This window comes from Myotis lucifugus, unplaced genomic scaffold (assembly GCF_000147115.1).
Source record: "Myotis lucifugus unplaced genomic scaffold, Myoluc2.0 scaffold_1, whole genome shotgun sequence".
Taxonomy (NCBI): Eukaryota; Metazoa; Chordata; class Mammalia; order Chiroptera; family Vespertilionidae; genus Myotis; species Myotis lucifugus.
In genome coordinates, this window is record NW_005871049.1 from 6,235,876 (window position 1) to 6,254,862 (window position 18,987).

The window sequence follows — 18,987 nt, forward strand, 5'->3', positions numbered from 1 at the left end:
TTTGTTTGTTCATTTATGTTCTTTAGATTCCACATATAAGTACTATCATTTCTTATATTTGCTCTGTGTTGTATTAAATCTGTATAATGCTATTAATAAGTTACAATAGGTTTTTAGAAGCTGATACTATAATCAATAGATATTTTTATTTGCTATTGAACAAATGGATGAAATTGATATTTATTTTATTGTTTCTCTTTTTAGTGAATATTACTTCAGTATAGAAAATTTGGAACGGGACTTCTTTCTTAGGAGAAAGATGGATGAGCAAGGTTTTTTGCCTATTTCCCTGATTGCTGGTTTCCACCGTGTTCAGGCTCTCACTACAAACCTTAATCTCATTTTAGAGGTAATTATACATTCGCAAAACAGATAAAACAGCCTGCATTTTTGTTTATGTTGCAAACCTAAAACTGCTCTAAAAAATAGATTCTATTACAATTTTTATGAGGGAAAAAAACCCCCAAAACAATCTGTAGTTGTCTAAGGCTTTGGATGAATCTCATGGCTTTTTTTTCCATTTTATCAAGCTCAAATAAATTTCTAACCTTGGAAACCACTTACAGAATTATTATTGAGCCCTAACCGGTTTGGCTCAGCGGATAGAGCGTCGGCCTGCGGACTCAAGGGTCCCAGGTTCGATTCCGGTCAAGGGCATGTACCTTGGTTGCCGGCACATCCCCAGTGGGGAGTGTGCATGAGGCAGCTGATCGATGTTTCTCTCTCTATCCCTCTCCCTTCCTCTCTGTAAAGAAATCAATAAAATATATTTAAAAAAAAAAAAGAATTACTAGTGATGTTTCCTCCTGTATTTAAACTGATCCTTCAAGCTTGAACATTATTGGCTTTTTTTGGCCCTAGTCTTCCAGTTTTATTTTTTTAAAATATATTTTATTGATTTTTTACAGAGAGGAAGAGAGAGGGATAGAGAGTTAGAAACATCGATGAGAGAGAAACATCGATCAGCTGCCTCCTGCACACCTCCTACTGGGTATGTGCCTGCAACCAAGGTACATGCCCTTGGCCGGAATCGAACCTGGGACCCTTCAGTCCGCAGGCCGATTCTCTATCCACTGAGCCAAACCGGTCAGGGCATAGTCTTCCAGTTTTAGTGTGTATTTCCATTCATTAAATTTTTGTGTGGACATGTTTTCCTTTCTAGTGGGTAAATATTGATGATTGTGATTGCTTGATTCTATTCTCGTTTCACTTTCTGTTCTCTTTATTTTCTTACTGAATTAATTTTCCCCCCAATAGGGAATAAATTCCGTATGATTCAAGATTCAAAGCACAAACTTTCCTTCTCACCTTTCACCAGTAGTAAACTAGTTAAACTAACTTCCTTGGTGACAGTCATATTTCTTCTTTTTTGTGTATTCCTCCTAAGATAGTTCATACTAGACTACGTACACTGTTATATTGCCCTTTTTCAAACACAGCATGTTTGTAAAAGCATTAATCTCCCCAGGTTTTTTTCTTTAATTTTTTCCCTTTTCAACAGGCATAATTTATACGGTGTATTAGAAATCATAAGATTACAAATTACTTTCTCTGTGTATAGACCTGTGTAACTTCCACCTAGTTTAAGAAATGGAACATTTTCAGCATTCTAGGAACTCCCTTGTGCCCCATCCTAGTCAATACCACTGCTCTACTCAAAGGAAATTGCTTTTCAGAGCTCTCCCTTACCTGTCTTTTAAACTTCACATAATCAGTCGTATGTATTACTTTATATATATCTGATATTTGCTCATCATTATTTCTGTTAGGTTTACCCATTGTTAGTGTGTAGCAGTTGTGTTTCTATTTTTGTGTAACTCAAATATTTTCATGCTTTTGTTGATAGACATTTGAGTTCTTTTCAGTTTAAGTGATATGCTGTTGTGAATATCAGTGCACATATTTTTTGGATGACACCTGTACTTATTTTCCTGTGAAACTGATGGGTAACAGGAAATAAATGCTTAGCTTTTGAAGATACTGGTGAACATTTTCCCATTACATATGTTCTGCTCTCTTATGTCTGGATCTTTGCACATGCATAACGTGTTGAACCAGTTAAAACTACCAGTGTTGAGAGTTTGACTTGTTGCATGTTCTAGCTAACACTATTGGCAGTCTTTTCCAAAATATTATTTTGAAAAACTTAAACTCATAAATTTTGAGTAGGATTTTTCCTTTTTTTTTATTTCAGAGAGGAAGGAAGAGGGAGAGAGAGATAGAAACATCAATGATGAGAGAGAGAATCATTGATTGGCTGCCTCCTGCACACCCCCTACTGGGGCTCGAGCCTGCAACCCAGGCATGTGCCCTTGACTGGAATCAAACTCAGGCCCCTTCATCTACTGAGCCAAACCAGCTAGGGCTAGGTTCTTTTTTATTCAGGTATAAATATACTGTAAAATGCAGAGATCTTGGGTTTTCAGTTTGAGTTTTGAAAATTGCATAAGCCCTGTCCAAATCCTATCTAATAATAGACAAACATGGTAATTGACTGTACCTTAGCTACGACTCCCATTGGCTAATCAGCACGATATGCAAATTAACCCAACCAGGATGGCGGTCGGCAGCCATGCAGCTGAAGCGAGCAGGAGGCTTGCTTGCTCCAGTGATGGAGGAAGCCAAGGTTCCCCGCCTGTTGCGCCCGGCTCTGAGCTCCGAAAGCAACAAAGTTTCAATTATAGAAGTTAAACAAACCCCAGATACCTGCTTTCAGCAGGCCGTGGCCACAGAGCTGGAGCGAGCAGGAGCCGGCTCTTAGCTCCAGTGATGGCAACAAAGTTTCAATTATAGAAGCTAAACAAACCCCAGATACCTGCTTTCAGTAGGCCATGGCTTCAGAGCTGGAGCGAGCAGGAGCTGGCTCTCAGCTCCAGTGATGGCAACAAAGTTTCAAATATAGAAGGTAAATAAATCCCAGAATAAAAAAGAAAAGAAAAAAAGGAGAGGCTGGGAACTTCAGTTGCCAGCCAGCCTGAAAACAGCCCTCAGCCCCTCACCCAGGCTGGCCAGGCACCCAAGCGGGACCCCCACCCTGATCCGGGACACCCTTCAGGGCAAACCAGCCAGCCCCCACCTGTGCACCAGGCCTCTATCCTATATAGTAAAAGGGTAATATGCAAACTGACCCTAACAGCAGAAAGACTGGGAATGACTGGTCACTATGACACACACTGACCACCAGGGGACAGATGCTTAATGCAGGAGCTGCCCTCTGGTAGTCAGTGCGTTCCCACATGGGGGAGCTCTGCTCAGCCATAAGCCAGGCTGATGGCTGCCAGTACAGCGGTGGTGGTGGGAGCCTTTCCTGCCTCCTCAGCAGCGCTAAGGATGTCCAACTGCAGCTTAGGTTTGCTCCCCCTGGCAAGTGGACATCTCCTGAGGGCTGCCGGGCTGCCAGAGGAATGTCTGATTGCCATCTTAGGCCCAATCCCCCGGGGAGCAGGCCTAAGCCAGCAGGTGGTCCTCCCCCGAGGGGTCCCAGACTGCAAGAGGGCACAGGCCAGGCTGAGGGACCCCTCCCCCCACAGTGCACAAATTTTTGTGCACCGGGCCTCTAGTAAGATATAATCTGGTATCTAGTACTCTAAAGACTTCCTCAGTGACCCTTTCTAGTCACTCTCCCCCACCTCTCCTATCCCAAAGCAAACTACTTTTTTATATTTTTTAAATTTTATTTTATTGTTTAAAGTATTACAAATAGTAGTACATATGTCTCCTTTTTTCCCCATTGACCTTACCCCGGCCTCCCCTCCCCCTGGCACATACCCTCAACCCACCTCCCCAGTGTCTTGTGTTTATTGGTTATGCTTATATGCATGCATACCAGTCCTTTGGTTGATCTCTTACTTCCCCCTCGAACACTCCCCAGCCTTCCCACTGTAATTTGACAGTCTGTTCATTGTTTCTCTGCCTCTGTATCTATCTTTTTGTTCATCAGGTTATAATGTTCTTTTATTATCCATAAATGAGTGAGATCATGTGGTATTTTTCTTTCACTGCCTGGCTTATTTCACTTAGCATAATGCTGTCCAGTTCCATCCATGCTGCTGCAAATGGTAAGAATTCCTTCTTTTTTATAGCAGTGTAGTATTCCATTGTGTAGATGTACCATAATTTTCTGATCCACTCATCTGCTGATGAGTATTTAGGCTGTTTCCAAATCTTAGCTATTGTAAATTATGCTGCTATGAACATAGGGTTGCATATATCCTTTCTGATTGGTGTTTCTGTTTTCTTGGGATATATTCCTAGAAGTGGTATTACTGGGTCAAATGGCAGATCCATTTTTAACTTTTCGGGGAAACTCCATACTGTCTTCCATAGTGGCTGCACCAGTCTGCATTCCCACCAGCAGTGCAGGAGGGTTCCTTTTTCTCCGCATCCTCTCCAGCACTTGTTGTTTGTTGATGATAGCCATTCTGACAGGTGTGAGATGGTACTGCATTGTTGTTTTGATTTGCATCTCTCTAGGACAGTGGTCGGCAAACTGCGGCTCACGAGCCACATGAGGCTCTTTGGCCCCTTGAGGTTTTCTATTCCTTGATTAGTTTCCTCTCCTTCTGGCACCCCTATTTTGCGGATGTTGTTTCGTTTAATGTGGTCCCAAAGTTTTCTTACACCAGCGGTTCTCAACCTGTGTGTTCCAACCCCTTTGGGGGTCGAACGACCCTTTCACAGGGGTCGCCTAAGACCATCGGACAACCCATATATAATTACATATTTTTGTGATTAATCACTATGCTTTAATTATGTTCAATTTTTAACAATGAAAATACATCCTGCATATCAGATATTTACATTATGATTCATAACAGTAGCAAAATTACAGTTATGAAGTAACAACAAAAATAATTTTATGATTGTGGGTCACCACAACATGAGGAACTGTATTAAAGGGTCGCGGCATTAGGAAAGTTGAGAACCACTGCCTTAGGCTCTCCTCCTGTTTTTTAAGTTTTTTCTCTAGATGCTGCTCTGCTTGGGTATTTTTTCCTACCTTGTCTTCTAGCTCACTGATGTGGTAGTCTGCTTCTTCTTGTCTACTGTTGATGCTTTCCATTGAGTTCTTTAAAGCAGTGATGTCATTTTTCATTTCTTCTTGGTTCTTCATTTCCTCTTGGTTTTGACACATATTGTGGAATTTGTCTTCCATTCTTTTCAGCCACCTTATGACCATTTCTCTGAATTCTTTCTCTGACATATTGCTTGCCTCTATTTCGTTTACTTCCTTTTCTGGTGATGCCTTCTTTTCTTTCATATGCGCGCTTCTTTGTCTGCCCAAGATCTCTCTTATCTGGGTATCCACTTATGTGGCGCTCTCTCTCTCCTGTGTTGATTTAAAGGCACAAAATACAACACAACAAGGCACAAGGCACTGAACACAAATGTATTCACGATACTAATAATCCCAAATAAAGGTGACCACCAGGAAAAGAGAATTAGGGGATAAGAAAAAAAAAAAAAGGAGCACAAAAATGATATTGAGAAAAGGAAAAAAAGTAAGAGAGAAAAGAAAGAGAATAAAAAAGACGGCGGGAAAAACTATATGGGGAGAAAACGCCAATAGAACAACCACTAATCCCAAGAATTGCAAACAACAAACACCCAGAGATGAATGCAAACTACAAACAACAACTAATAACAAACGAGGAGGGGAAAAACAGCAAAAAACAAAAAGGGCCGAAACCGGTTTGGCTCAGTGGATAGAGCGTCGGCCTGCGGACTGAAGGGTCCCGGGTTTGATTCCGCTCAAGGGCATGTACCTGGGTTGCGGGCACATCCTCAGTGGGAGATGTGTAGGAGGCAGCTGGGCGATGTTTCTCTCTCATCGATGTTTCTGACTCTATCTCTCTCCCTTCCTCTCTGTAAAAAATCAATAAAAAATATTTTTAAAAAAACACAAAAAAACAAAAAGGGAAACAAGCACACAAAAAAACCAAATCTAATCAACAATCAAGCAAACAACAATAGGACAGAGAAAGCAAGGCATAACAAAATAAAAGAAAAAAACTTAGAACAAAAAAAAGGGCAAAAAAATCACAACAAAAACAAAAAAAGGGAAGAGAGAAAAAAATTTGGATAGTGAAGAAAGAGAAGAGAGGTATGTATGGACTTACAGCAGGGGATCGGAAATTAGATATATAAGTAGGGTGAATTTTTAACAGGGTAAAAAGAAACAATAGGGAAAATCTAAAGCAGGAATAGGGTAAGAGAAACAGGACAATAAAAGGGGAAAAGTGAGGAAGAGAGTGTTGGCATACAGGTGAAATTGAGATAGAGTAAAATGATGCTATAGGAAAAATGAAAATACAATGTAGAACTCTAATCCCAAAATAAAGAGAAAATAAAATGAAATTTAAAAAGGTAAAACAGTAGTAGTAATAATACTGATTAAAAATAAAAATATAATTAAAAAGGTAAAATCAAGTGAGGAAAAAATAAAAAACATATAGTTTCCTAAATAAAAGATGAAAAAATAAAAATGTGCAGTAGTGAAGGTCATTCACTTCCTCTACTGTTTTGTTTGACATGCCTGTTTTCTGTCAGGTAGTCAGGACAGTATTGAAGTTCTCTGCGTTCCACTGCTCCTCTGTGTTGTAAGCCACAGTCCTGATTTTCAAGCAGGCAGTATTTCTTTGTTTCTTAGACTCCTTTATTTGTGTTTACACAAGAGTCAATTTGTGATTCAACCCCTGGGTGGCAGTGTTTCTGGATTGACCTCCGGGGCTATAAATCCTCTCTAGCCAGTATTTAGATTTTGTTTTTCCCGTCGCACTTAATACTGGTTTGGGAGAATGGACTGCCCCAGAGCTGGTTCTCTGATCATTATTCCCCACTCTGATCCCCAGGTTCCACAAAACAACTTTCCCGTTCAGTCTCTTAGAGTCCCCTACTGGGTGATCCTATGTACTGGGCTAAGTAACCAAAAGCAAGGATTTAAAAAGAAAAAAAGAGCCAGAGTAAGTGCGCGAATTTTACCCTCCTGCACTGCATGCAATTCTGTGAACATCTCTGTGCACATCTTTTTTCCCCTGGCACTAAACAGCCAGCACACTGGTAAAATTTCAGGCTGCCTTTTTGCGCCCAGTCCAGCTATGGGTTGCTTTTTAGAGTTCCCGTCTGCCAGCAGCCCTGTGGATCCCCTTCCACATTCATGGATCACACTCGCCCCAATGGCTGTGGATTTTGTGGGGCTCAGACTTACCCCAAACCTCCAGATCCCATTGTGTGGGTTTCTCCAGCCTGGATTGCAGACTTCACCTTTCTCTAGGCGAAATCTGACCTTCCCGTGAGAAGGAGCAGAGCTCATCCGAGTCCATGTATTTGCGCTGCTTGAGATCCGGTGTTCCTGGGTTTGCAGCTGGTCCCTGGGTGTTGTGGTTGTAGAGTCCGGGATGATAGGTTTCCAATAACAGCCACTCTCTCCTTCAAGATGGCATGGTCTACGCGGCAGAGCCGGTCGTTCCGAGAGACATTTTAGCAGCAGTGGAGGCTGCCCAGTCGGGCAGTACCCAACAGTACCTTGGAGTATAGCTGTCCCTCATCCACAAATATACATTCCCCATACGTCCACACACACTCCTTTCGTTCTCTCATTCACACACTATCTTGTAGTCTGCCTTGCCGTCGGCAGCCATCTTCCTCTCCTATTTCCCCAAAATACTGTTTTCTTCTATTAACATAAATTGATTGACTCTGCCTGTTGTTGTATAAATGGAGTTCTTCTGTCTCCTGACTCTTTTATTTGTAGTTTTTAAAATTTATCCATGTTGCAAGATCTGGATACTGGGGATACTGGTTTGCTACTGGGATGTCATTGCTTATAGAGTGTTCAGTGGACAAAACTAGGAAAGTTTATGTTAGAAAAATATATCACCAACTCAAACCCTTTACTATAGTATTCTTATTTCCTTTCATATTTCAGACTCCTCTTTCAGTGAGTATTCTGATTCCCATCAAAAGTTTGTTTTTAAACAATTTTTAATACTAATTTTAAAGTAATGTCCAGTTGTGAAAAATAGAACTTGAAGTACTGTACTATTATTAAAGGCATACAAATATAAGATTCTTAAAGTGAAACATATGTGTTCTTAAACATAACTTGAAATTTTTAAAGTTAATGAGTACATATGTTGAATTTTTATATCATATTTGTATTTTTCTTTATTTCTAAAAGGTGAATACCTTTGAATTTTAGTTAAAATTCTGATCAATTATTTTGAAGAAATTTTGTGCTAGTTTTATATTATCCTTAAATTACAGCATATTTATTTTCGAGAAACCCCAAAGCCTAGTTGCTAAGACTTTTATTGGTGAACATATAAATGATTTGAGTCCTGTTATTAACTCACTAGTAGCCCTGTGCACAAATCCGTGCATGAGTAGCTCGCTGTCACGCCCTCCTGTAGGTCTCCACCAGTTGTAGATTTGGTCGTGATGTTACCGTGTAATGGATAATTAGCATATTCCTCTCTTATTATATAGAATAATAAATCTGTGCCCTTTTTGCCCTATCCGGTTTGGCTCAGTGGATAGAGTGTCGACCTGTGGACTGAAGGGTCCCAGGTTTGATTCCGGTCAAGGGCACATGCCCGGGTTGTGGGCTCGGTCCCCAGTAGAGGGCATGCAGGAGGCAGCCAATAGTGATTCTCTCTCATCATTGATGTTTCTCTCTCTCTCTCTCTCCCTCTCTGAAATCAATAAAAATATATATATATATATATATATATATATATATATATATATGAAAAAAATCTGTGCCCTTTATGAAGTTACTGTAATCTCCCCTTTTTTTCTGGGTATATGATCCAAGACACCCAGGAGATGCCTGAAACTGCAGAACGTACAGAACCATATGTATTGCATGTACTAAATTTTTTCATATTCATACATACCTTTTCACTTAAAGGAAGCACTTTATGTGGTTTCTCTTTGGTATATTCGAATTGCCAGCATCACTACTCTTGTGCTTTGGGGCCATATTAAAGTAAAGATGACATGCTACAAGCACTGTGATACTGTAACAGCTACTAGTAGCAGATGGCTACTAAGTAACTAATAGGGTGCTTATGCTGGACAAAGGGAAAATTCACTTCCAGTGTTTGATTTCATCATGCTACTCAGGACACAGTGTGTAATTTAAAGTTTATGTATTGTTTATTTCTGGAATTTTACATTTACTATTTTGGACCATAAGTAACTAAAACTGCGGAAAGTGAAACTGCAGATGGAGGGCGATTGCTGTACTTTATTTCTTTGAGCTTTAGTGTCCTCACCTATGAAATTGGAGTAATTTTTAGAATTTTTAGGTTATTGGAAGTAAGGATGTACAATTAAAATTTTTGAAAGAAAGTTCTTTAATCAAAATTCCTATTTCTAGGCACTGAAAGATAGCACAGAAGTGGAAATTGTGGATGAGAAAATGAGAAAAAAGATAGAACCAGAAAAATGGCCAATTCCGGGCCCTCCTCCACGTAGAGTGCCACAAACAGACTTCTCTCAACTGATTGACTGCCCAGAGTTTGTACCAGGCCAAGCCTTTTATTCACATGCAGGTAATAGCTTTTCTTCTACAGCAAACAGCATAACTCTGGGCTTTTTGATGCAATTTGCCTATCTTTTTAAAGCTTATTTAGCTTTAGTATGAAAATTAAAGATAATTAAAGGACTTTAATGCTCTAAATTCTACTCATAATTGTCTCCCACACGAGCTATAAATTAAATAGGGTTTTAAGAATTATGAATGAAGCTCTGCTCTATCTTAAATTATTTGTGTACTTTGTCGTGTGGAGTTTGTACTTCTCTTAATTTTGCTAAATGATTATAAATATATTGTGGCAGTTTTCCCCTTGTAAACTTGGAATAGTCCAGTAGGATTCTAGTATCTAAGTCTTATACCCAAGAGTGGGGAAGACTTTATTTAATTTTCTTAGCAATCTTGTACTTCCAATCTTGTCTTGAAAAGATGAGATGACCTACCTATATTCTAATGCATAATTGGGGTTCTCTTATGAAGTTATTATAATTATTGATTAAAGAATTGGTGGTACTTAGAATTTCCAAAAACTGCTTTAATGTTAAGATTTTTTTCCTGGATCATTTTTAAGACATTCCCTCTTGGGAAAAAATATGTGTGCTTAAACTTTTTTCAGTCAGGGTGATGATCTTCTGATGCTCTTGGATGTCATTTGATCGGAATATGCAGAGGAATAGGTGACTCACTGAAATATCATTATAAATGTTGGAACAAATCGTGCTGCAGAAATGAAAGCGACCAGAGTTACTTCTTTGCAAGAATGTCTACTCCCAACTCCTTGTGGAGGACGTTGGGTCAACACTACAGTGGAGATAAACACCTATTTGATGATGATGATGATGATGATGATGATGATGAGAGACAGACCAGAGGACTGCTGTTGTTTTTATAGGAGCTGCCCATTTGTGTGTAAATAACCTGGGCTGCATGTGCTACTTTTTATTCACGGTGGGAAAGTTAATTTTCATTCTGGAAATATTACAAGATTCTGTCTTTTCCTTTTAGACTTATGTACTTGTGTCCAGATCAATAAAGTAGAAATAGAGAGGCTTGAGTGGCATTTCCCAGATTGTTAGGTCCTTTGCTATTTAATTTGCCCCTCTTTTATAAGTGTACTGTATCTCACATGTTGTCATATTTTACATGGACTTTAAGATTTATTAATGTGGACACTAAGGGATAAGAAATTTAAGAAATGAAAGTATTTTTTTCGCTCTTTAAAATTTATTTTTTATACACTAGTGTGAGGCACCTGCCATCAAAAAAGCACTGATGGACAGTCTCACAGATAATTTTATTTATTGTTTCTTTGATTGTCAGCCCTCTGTGTCTCTAAACCTAGAACGCAACTTGGGCAAGTGTTTTAAATTTGAAGAAACATTTTTAAGGTTTTTAAAATAAAGATATGCTGTCTGTATAAGTTAGATTAATATATTGTGTAAATGTGGGGTCCAAGATGACATTTTTAACCTGCTCATGAACAGGCATTAGTTGAGTTAGATAAAATAGAAAACACTTCTTCCACAGAGTAGCTAAGATAGGTTAGTCAAGTTGGTGATGCCTGTCCATAAGCGATTTATGCATTATTAATAAAATTACAGGAATAAAATCACAATGTCTTGTAAATTTTTGTGTTTTTTTAATATACTCATTTACATGCACACATACACCGCCTGAAACAAGTCAATGTACATTTAAAATGTTAAAAAAATGTAGGTTCTTTACTTTATACATCAGAAACCAGATGGATAATGAAGGCATTATAGAAAGATGGAATGTGTTTTGAGTTATGCTGATTCACTTTAAATCATAGGAATAATCATGTAAATTCAGTCTTTTCCTGTGACTGCCCAAATTTCTGACCTTAACAATTCTCCTTTGATAAGAAAGCCTTAGTTTCCTAAATTCAGTCGAGAGTACTGCACCAAACTTTTGAAATGGGAATAAGGGATAGGAAATTTAGATTGTGTTTATCTGTACCCATGCATAAAGAAAAATGTGAAACTTTTACCTATATCCTTTTTACTCAAATGAGAAGACCTTAAATTTCAAAAACATAACCCATGATAATATATTTTCTAAGGGATTTGTGTGGTAAAATATTAAAAATTTTTGGTCCTTTTCACTAAAAAATTAAAATTTCTATTTTTTCCTCTATGGAGCTTGAATTGTCTAACATGGATTGACCTTTGTGCTGAACAGAGGACCTTAATGCACCAGAAAAGGTTGATTATGGGAATGGTAAGGTGTTCTGAAATTTAGGTTTTGCAGTTCTATGGATATAGTATTGTGCTATCAATAGTAAGAGAATTTCATTCACCAAAATTGAGAGGTCAGGTATATGACAATCTTGTGTTGTTTTTTGTTTGTTTCTATTTGGCCCTAAAAATATATATAAGACTTTCCCTAATGATTGCTAAGCTGTGGGATTATTTTTGAAAAGTTGATCTGCAGAAGTATTCTTGAATGTGCCACACATAAAGCATGTTATCATTTTTAAAGCAATCTATGTAATTACTGCTGTGATTCAGGGTGGATAAAAAAAAAGTCATGACAGCCTGGCCTTGTGCTCAGTGGCTGAGTGTCAACCTATGAGCCAGGAGGTAAAGGTTTTATTCCCTGTCAGGGCACATGCCTGGACTGCAGGCTTGATCCCCAGTATGAAGTGTGCAGGAGGCAGCCGATCAATGATTCTCATCATTGTTTCTATCCCTCTCTTTCTGAAATCAATAAAAAAAATATCTTTTAAAAAAGTTGTGACAGGTAAATATGGAATATATACAGTGGGGCAAAGTATGGTTAGAGTTGTTCATATGGAAAATAATAAAATAATGTAATAAAGATAAACTCACAACTGTAAACCTGTTTTTGTCCCACTCTGTATATGGTGATTTATCCAAAGTCATATGGATAATTTTCAATTACTGAAAACTGCAACAATACTTTTTTTTTCTGTTGAGTTCTTACAAACTAGAAACCACAAATGTCAAAGTATGCATTTAATTTTTTGTCTAAGTTTAGTGTCAAGTAATCCAAGCCATATTCAAATTAATTTGGTCTTGGAAGATTAGTGCTTTACTATTAACCTTTAAAATTTTCACACATATAGTTTGACATCTTTTCATTGTAAAAGAAAACAATCACACAAAGCATATGTATAGCTTAATTATAAGGTAAACACCCTTTAAAAGCTAAATTTTTCTTGTCCTACCCAATTTCTTTGGTATTTTAATGTCATTTAATTTATAAGCACATGTGCTGTTAATATAGTAAAACACTTGACTTCATGGTAGAAACATTCAAGCTTGAACATTTAGAGATGATTATGTAATAAGTATAAGTAGTTGTTTAAAGATTAAATATCTATGTTAAAAAATTGTAGCAACTGATTTTCCTAATAGGTGCATAATGCTAAGTTCCTTAATTCTCACATTCTAGGGTGGTGGTTTTGTGTCTGCTTTTAAAGCTTTATTAACTCCATGAACGTAGATGATTCATAATATTAGAAATAGGGTTCTCTGTAACTTGAATAATATGGACAGCCCGAAACTAGTATTTTCCTCATACTACTTTTGTGGATCAAGTGATCACCTATATACTATTAATTAAGGAAGTTAGCATCAATATTCAATAGAAATATATTTGCCAGCCTTAGCCGATTTGGCTCTGGATAGAGTGTCAGCCTGTAGACTGAAAGGTTCTGGATTCAATTAATGTATATATGTCCCCAAAGCCCTCTTTTCTCTGACTTTAGTGAGGCAAAGCAGACCAGTCCAGGCTCATATCCCTAGCCATTTCTTGTTTCACATCCCCAGCTTTAATAAACGTCCTCTAAAATGGAGGAAAAAAACCCCCACAATTTAATATAGCTAAATATAGCATTAGCATAAAAATTATGGATCTGTTTTTTTTGGGTTTTTTTGTACCATGTCTTTGAAATCTGGTGCGTGTTTATACTTATCCTAAGCACATTTTAGGACTAGTCATCTTTCAAGTGCTCAATAGCTTCATACGGCTAGTGGCTGCTATTGGACAGTGCAATTTAGAGCATTTTAAAAATATAAAACATATCTTTAAAGCAATATAGTAATCTAATGGTTGGTTCCTGGAACTAGCTATGTGTCCATCAAAAAGATAAACTTACCTATAGTATGTAGTAGATGAAATTAAAATCTTGGAATATTCTTCTCAAACTCAGATTCCTGGAATGTGCCTTTGCATTTTAATTTAGCAAATAAAATGAAAATTGTTCATTTATATCAGTTTTCCCTATGTAATATATTCAACTTTTCAAAATTTCTAAGGAATTGGCTTTTGAGGGGTAAATAATGATGCTTCGGATTCTGCAGTATAAATTTGTTTTTAAGACACTTTTTGTCCAAAGCAAGTTTATATTGCATTATAACTTAAATAGTCTTTTACTTTTAGAAAAGGAATTTATGAAGGACTCAGTTTGGATTTTACTTATGAGTATACTTTGATTAAAAAAAAAAAAGATAGTGTGGAGAAAGGCATTTTTAATTCCAATAGAGTTATAAAGTGTTTAAGTGTTATTGCCAGGGCAGTGCACTTTAATGATATGACATTCTACTCTTTATTCAGTATGAGCTAAGTAGGCACACTGCATTTAGGTAAACCTTGTCAAGCAAAGGAAATGTGAAAAGTGTAGGAGTGATGGCTGTATTAGTATAAAACCTAGCAGAACAATGTAGGACTGATTTTTGCCCACAATAAAATAAGTATTTAGTTTAACTGGCTTAATAGCTTTAAGATTTATTAATTTCATTATGATTAATAGATTTTAATATAAGATTTTACAGAGAATTGATTCCCAAATAGATATGCTGTCATAATTAGTGACTTCTGTTGATATTCTGGAGAAGTTTTAATGAATTTGGACTTTGTAAGCGTTGGTGACATTGCACTTATTATTCATTGGTTTCACTTGAATACATCTTACAAACTCTTCAGGTTTGAAAATCATTGAAAAGGTTATAATTGAGATTGATTTATCATGCTTTGTGAAAAAAATCAAGCCCAAGGAAAAAAATGAAATGTTTTATAAGTAAGAAAACTATTATTTTAACTACTGAACTAACTTAAAATTTTAGAGTCTGCCCCCAATTCTCCAAGAATTGGAAGTCCACTGAACACAAAGAAAAGTACTGAAACAAATAATCTCCAAGCAATGAGTAGAGTTTTGTCTACCAGTTTGCCTGACTTGGACTCAGAACCTTGGATAGAAGAAAAAAAGAGACATCGTTCATCCCCAGTGAAATTGAATGTAAGTTGTTGTAAACCAAGTGAACTGTGATAAATTTTAATGAAGTGTTTGTCAGATATATATATATATATATATATATATATATATATATATATATATAAATAAAATTAGGAAACATTTTTATAAATTTAAAAATTGGAACCATGGCCTTCAGTAAAAACTTGTGGGTTACTCATTAGCTGAAAATACGTTATGTGGCGTCAGCTTTTAAAATGTATCTTTTCTGAATAAGATTTGGCTTTTTTACTTGTGACTAATTTAAATTTGAATACTTCCATTTTTTAAAAGCTGACAATCTAGATTATTTTTTTACATTCTAAATTTTTAATTTTATAACCTTGTTATATTATTTGTAACCTTGTAAATTATTTTTAAAGTTCTTATATAAATAACTACTTGTAAAGGGTAAATATCAGAATTTTTTATGTTTTGGTGATGTACAATAGGAAAGGGAAAGATAATTGATTTCTTGGTGGGAATGAGGAGGGTGTGATTAGGAAACAATAGAGATCCCTGTGGTAGAACTGTATTTTTGGTGGCTGGATGCACGAACTTTCAAAGGTGATAAAAATTGCTCTGATCTAAACCACAAACACAAATGAGTTCAAGTAATACTGGGGAAATCTGAGTAAGATTGATAGGTTATATCAGTGTGTACCTTGTTTCTGATATTGTACTATAGTTTTGCAAGATTGGGGGGAACTGGATAAAGAATATTGAGATCTCTGTTTTTTATAAGTATGTGAATGTACAGTTATCTTGAAAAAGTTTATTAAAAATGAACTTGTAAACAGTGCCACTCAAATGATTTGAATAGTGGAAATAAGCTTTATAAGGAAAAGCTCACTAAAAATAATTGGGCACAGATGTAAAAAGGATAAAAAAGCTATGATATTGAAGGTTATGAACAGCGCTCTTTATCCCTAAGATCAAAGCATGAAGAAAGGAAACATGCAGGATTTTTGAGTGGTTCTCCTCTGATGGACCTGGAGGTATTGATATTTTGCCTCACCAGAGAGCATTTGGCAGTTATCTGGAGGCATTTTGGGTGGTTACAACTGGGGGAGTACTACTGCACCTTGTGAGTGGAGGCCAGGGAAGCTGCTAAACATCCTACTTGTGCTAAGTTTGAGAAATCCTGATCTAAGATAACTTTTTAATTTGCAATAGTAGTTAAATGTAGCACATTTAAATATTAAAAGAGTTTGTTTTATTTTTCCTTGGGGGCATTTGAAAAACCTAACAAAGCTTTTACAAACATGATTTTCTAAAGATCCTGATTATTTTTTATATTGTCATAGCAAACCTGACAGGGAGAGTAGTGTCCTGGACTCACTGACAAAAATTTACCATATTTATACTAAGAGCCACATTTTCTCTCCATATTTAAAATCTCCACATTTAAACATTTCTTTTAAAAATAATGGTTTATCTTTCAATTTGTTTATGTGATTTGTTTAAAATGATAGAAAAGTTTTTATATAAAATGCCAATTTCTTCTTTTAGGAATCAGCATCTCTACCTGAAGAAGCATCAAATCAACTCTATCCTCCAGATGAAGAAGAACAAGAAGAACTTGATTTCTTATTTGATGAAGAGATGGAACAAGTAGAAGAACGAAAAAACACATTTACTGATTGGTCTGATAATGATTCAGATTATGAAATTGATGACCAGGATTTAAACAAGATTTTGATTGTAACTCAGACACCACCTTACATGAGAAAACATCCTGGTGGAGATCGAACGAGCAACCACATGTCTCAGGCAAAAATTACATCTGAACTTGCTAAAGTTATCAACGATGGCTTATATTATTATGAACAGGATCTGTGGATGGAAGAAAATGAAAACACACACACAGTCATAAAGGTAATTGCTTCTGGCCAACATCTTTCTGCTGATACTATGGCTTGACAGTGTGTTGTTGCTTATATTTTCCTAAATTTTAAATTTTATTTTATTTTATGGGTCTTTATTTTAGAAAAATTTAAAGAAATTATATTTAATTTGACAATTTCTAAGAAATATATCTGATAATCACAAACTGAGAAATAATATCTTATTAAAATTACAAGTGAAATGAATACTTAAATAACAAAGAAAATATTAGCACTCTGAAATAAGTTAGTCAGAGAAAGACAATCACATGATCTCGCTCATATGTGGAATCTAAGTAACAAAATAAACTGATGAGTGGAGTGGATCCAGAGACATGGAAGCATGGAACAGAGTGCGGAATCTTGGAGGGTAGGTGGGTGGGAGGTAATCAACTGAAGACCTTATATGCATATATGCATAACCCATGGACACAGACAATAGGGTGGTGAAGATGGGAGGCAGGAGCAGGCTGGAGGAGGTTAAGGTGGGGAACAGGGACATATGTAATACTTTCAACAATAAATAATTATTAAAACCAAAAGAATAAAGCAGAGCTTGGGGCTCAATGTGATCACTGAAAAAAATTACAGTGTAATAAATACTTAAATTACAAAGAAAATATTAGCACTCTGACTAAAATCCTTGCTTTTTTTAGGTGAAAATAATAAGGAATAAAACCTGAAGTTAAGGACAGTCTTAGTTTACATGCTCATTCCTCACCTGGCTTTGGTCACCACAGCTATATGAGTGGGGCTTCTGAGCTGGGTTACTTTTGTTGCCTCCTGTACCTTAGTCTATGATGCATTCTCTGTGATAGTAGAACTGATTGTGGACAAATGTAGAAGATTAAAATGGCTGATTGTTTTTCATTCTCCAGTCATTACTGTGGTGCTAGGGATACTATTGAAACCTTGTTCCTTTTAATTTAATTTTATTTCATTTCATTTTTATCTTCTTTATATTATTCTGATACCTATCTCAGTTATTAAGGTAAAATATGAGATTGCCAGTGTAGTCAACTGGCCACCTGCATTTTTTGTATGAACTTTAATGGGATAGGTACTTATTAAAAGGAATCTATTCTGCCATTAAATTGGTCAGAACCTCCCCACCCCCCCAAAGTTAAGTATTTGTTTTGAGTGTAGAATAATGAGGGGAAAGTTATCTACACTAATAAAAGAGAAACATGGTAATTAGCGTACGACCACTACCCTTTTCATTGGCTAATCAGTGAGTATATGCAAATTAACTGTCAGCCAAGATGGCGGCCGGCAGCCAGGCAGCTGGAAGCGAACATGAGGTTTGCTTGCTTCAGTGAAGGAGGACTCCAACGTTCCCCGCCTGCCTTGCCGGCCTCTGAGCTGGCAGTTTGAAACTTTGTAACAAATATAGAAGCTAAACAAAACCCCAGAAACCAGCTTTCAGCCGCCGGGATCTCAGAGCTGGAGTTATACATTGTTTCGATTATAGAACGCAAACAAACCAGATACCTGCTTTCAGCAGCCGAGGCCTCAGAGCTAGAGCCAGAGCTAAAGCTGGCCCAGAATAAAAAAAGAAAAAAGAAAAAAAGGAGCGGTTGGGAGCTTCAGTCAATCGCCAGCCTGAAGGCAGCCCTCAGCCCCTCACCCAGACTGGCCAGGCACCCCAGTGGGGACCCCCACCCTGAAGGGTGTGTGACCAGCTGCAAACAGCCATCATCCCCTCATCCAGGCTGGCCAGGCACCCCAGTGGGGACCCCCACCCTGATCCAGGACACCCTACAGGGCAAACCAGCCTGCCCCCAGGCCTCTATCCTATGTAGTAAAAGGGTAATATGCCTCCCAGCACCGGGATCAGCGGAGCCGCGAGGCCTCCTGGCACCGGATCAGCGTGACAGGGGGCAGCGCCCAAACCCCCTGATCGCCCTGCGAATCTGTGTGTGACAGGGGATGACGTCCCAACCCCCTGATCGGCCCTGCTCTGTGTGTGACAGGGTGTGGCGCCCCAACCCCCCCCTCCCCCCCACAAGCCCTGCTCTGTGGGTGATAGAGGGCAGCGCCCCAACCCCCCCCCCCCCACTGGCCCTGTGTGTGGGTGGGAAAGGGCAAAGACTTAACCCTCTCCATTGGTCCCTGCCACTGAGAGGGAAAGTTGCAGCACCCCATACCCCTGTATTGTCCTTTGTTTGTGGGGGATAGAAAGCAGCACCCGAATCCCCTTATTCCTCCCTGTATATAGTGTGAAGAGGCCAGTGCCTCTAACTCGCCTAATCGTCCCTACTCTGTGAGGGGAGGGGGGAGCTCCC

The 18,987-nt window shown here is 37.7% G+C and overlaps 1 protein-coding gene across 19 annotated transcripts in view; it reads left to right on the plus strand.

Annotated features, from left to right (window-relative positions):
• LARP1B (La ribonucleoprotein domain family member 1B) overlaps nucleotides 1-18,987 on the plus strand; it is an 87,417-nt gene that overhangs the window by 25,540 nt on the left and 42,890 nt on the right. For 17 of the 19 annotated variants that reach the window (XR_002829418.1, XR_002829419.1, XR_002829422.1 and 14 more), the window contains 4 exons: nucleotides 205-349; nucleotides 9,383-9,557; nucleotides 14,650-14,822; nucleotides 16,329-16,694. Coding sequence is in view for 10 of the 19 variants with exons in the window: in XM_023754262.1 (XP_023610030.1) it covers nucleotides 205-349; nucleotides 9,383-9,557; nucleotides 14,650-14,822; nucleotides 16,329-16,694 (859 nt within the window). In the remaining 9 variants the exon portion in view is untranslated. Of the gene's footprint in view, nucleotides 1-204; nucleotides 350-9,382; nucleotides 9,558-10,154; nucleotides 11,165-14,649; nucleotides 14,823-16,328; nucleotides 16,695-17,358; nucleotides 17,573-18,987 lie in introns of those variants that run through there. The other 2 variants (XM_023754280.1, XM_023754286.1) reach the window with 2 other exon arrangements.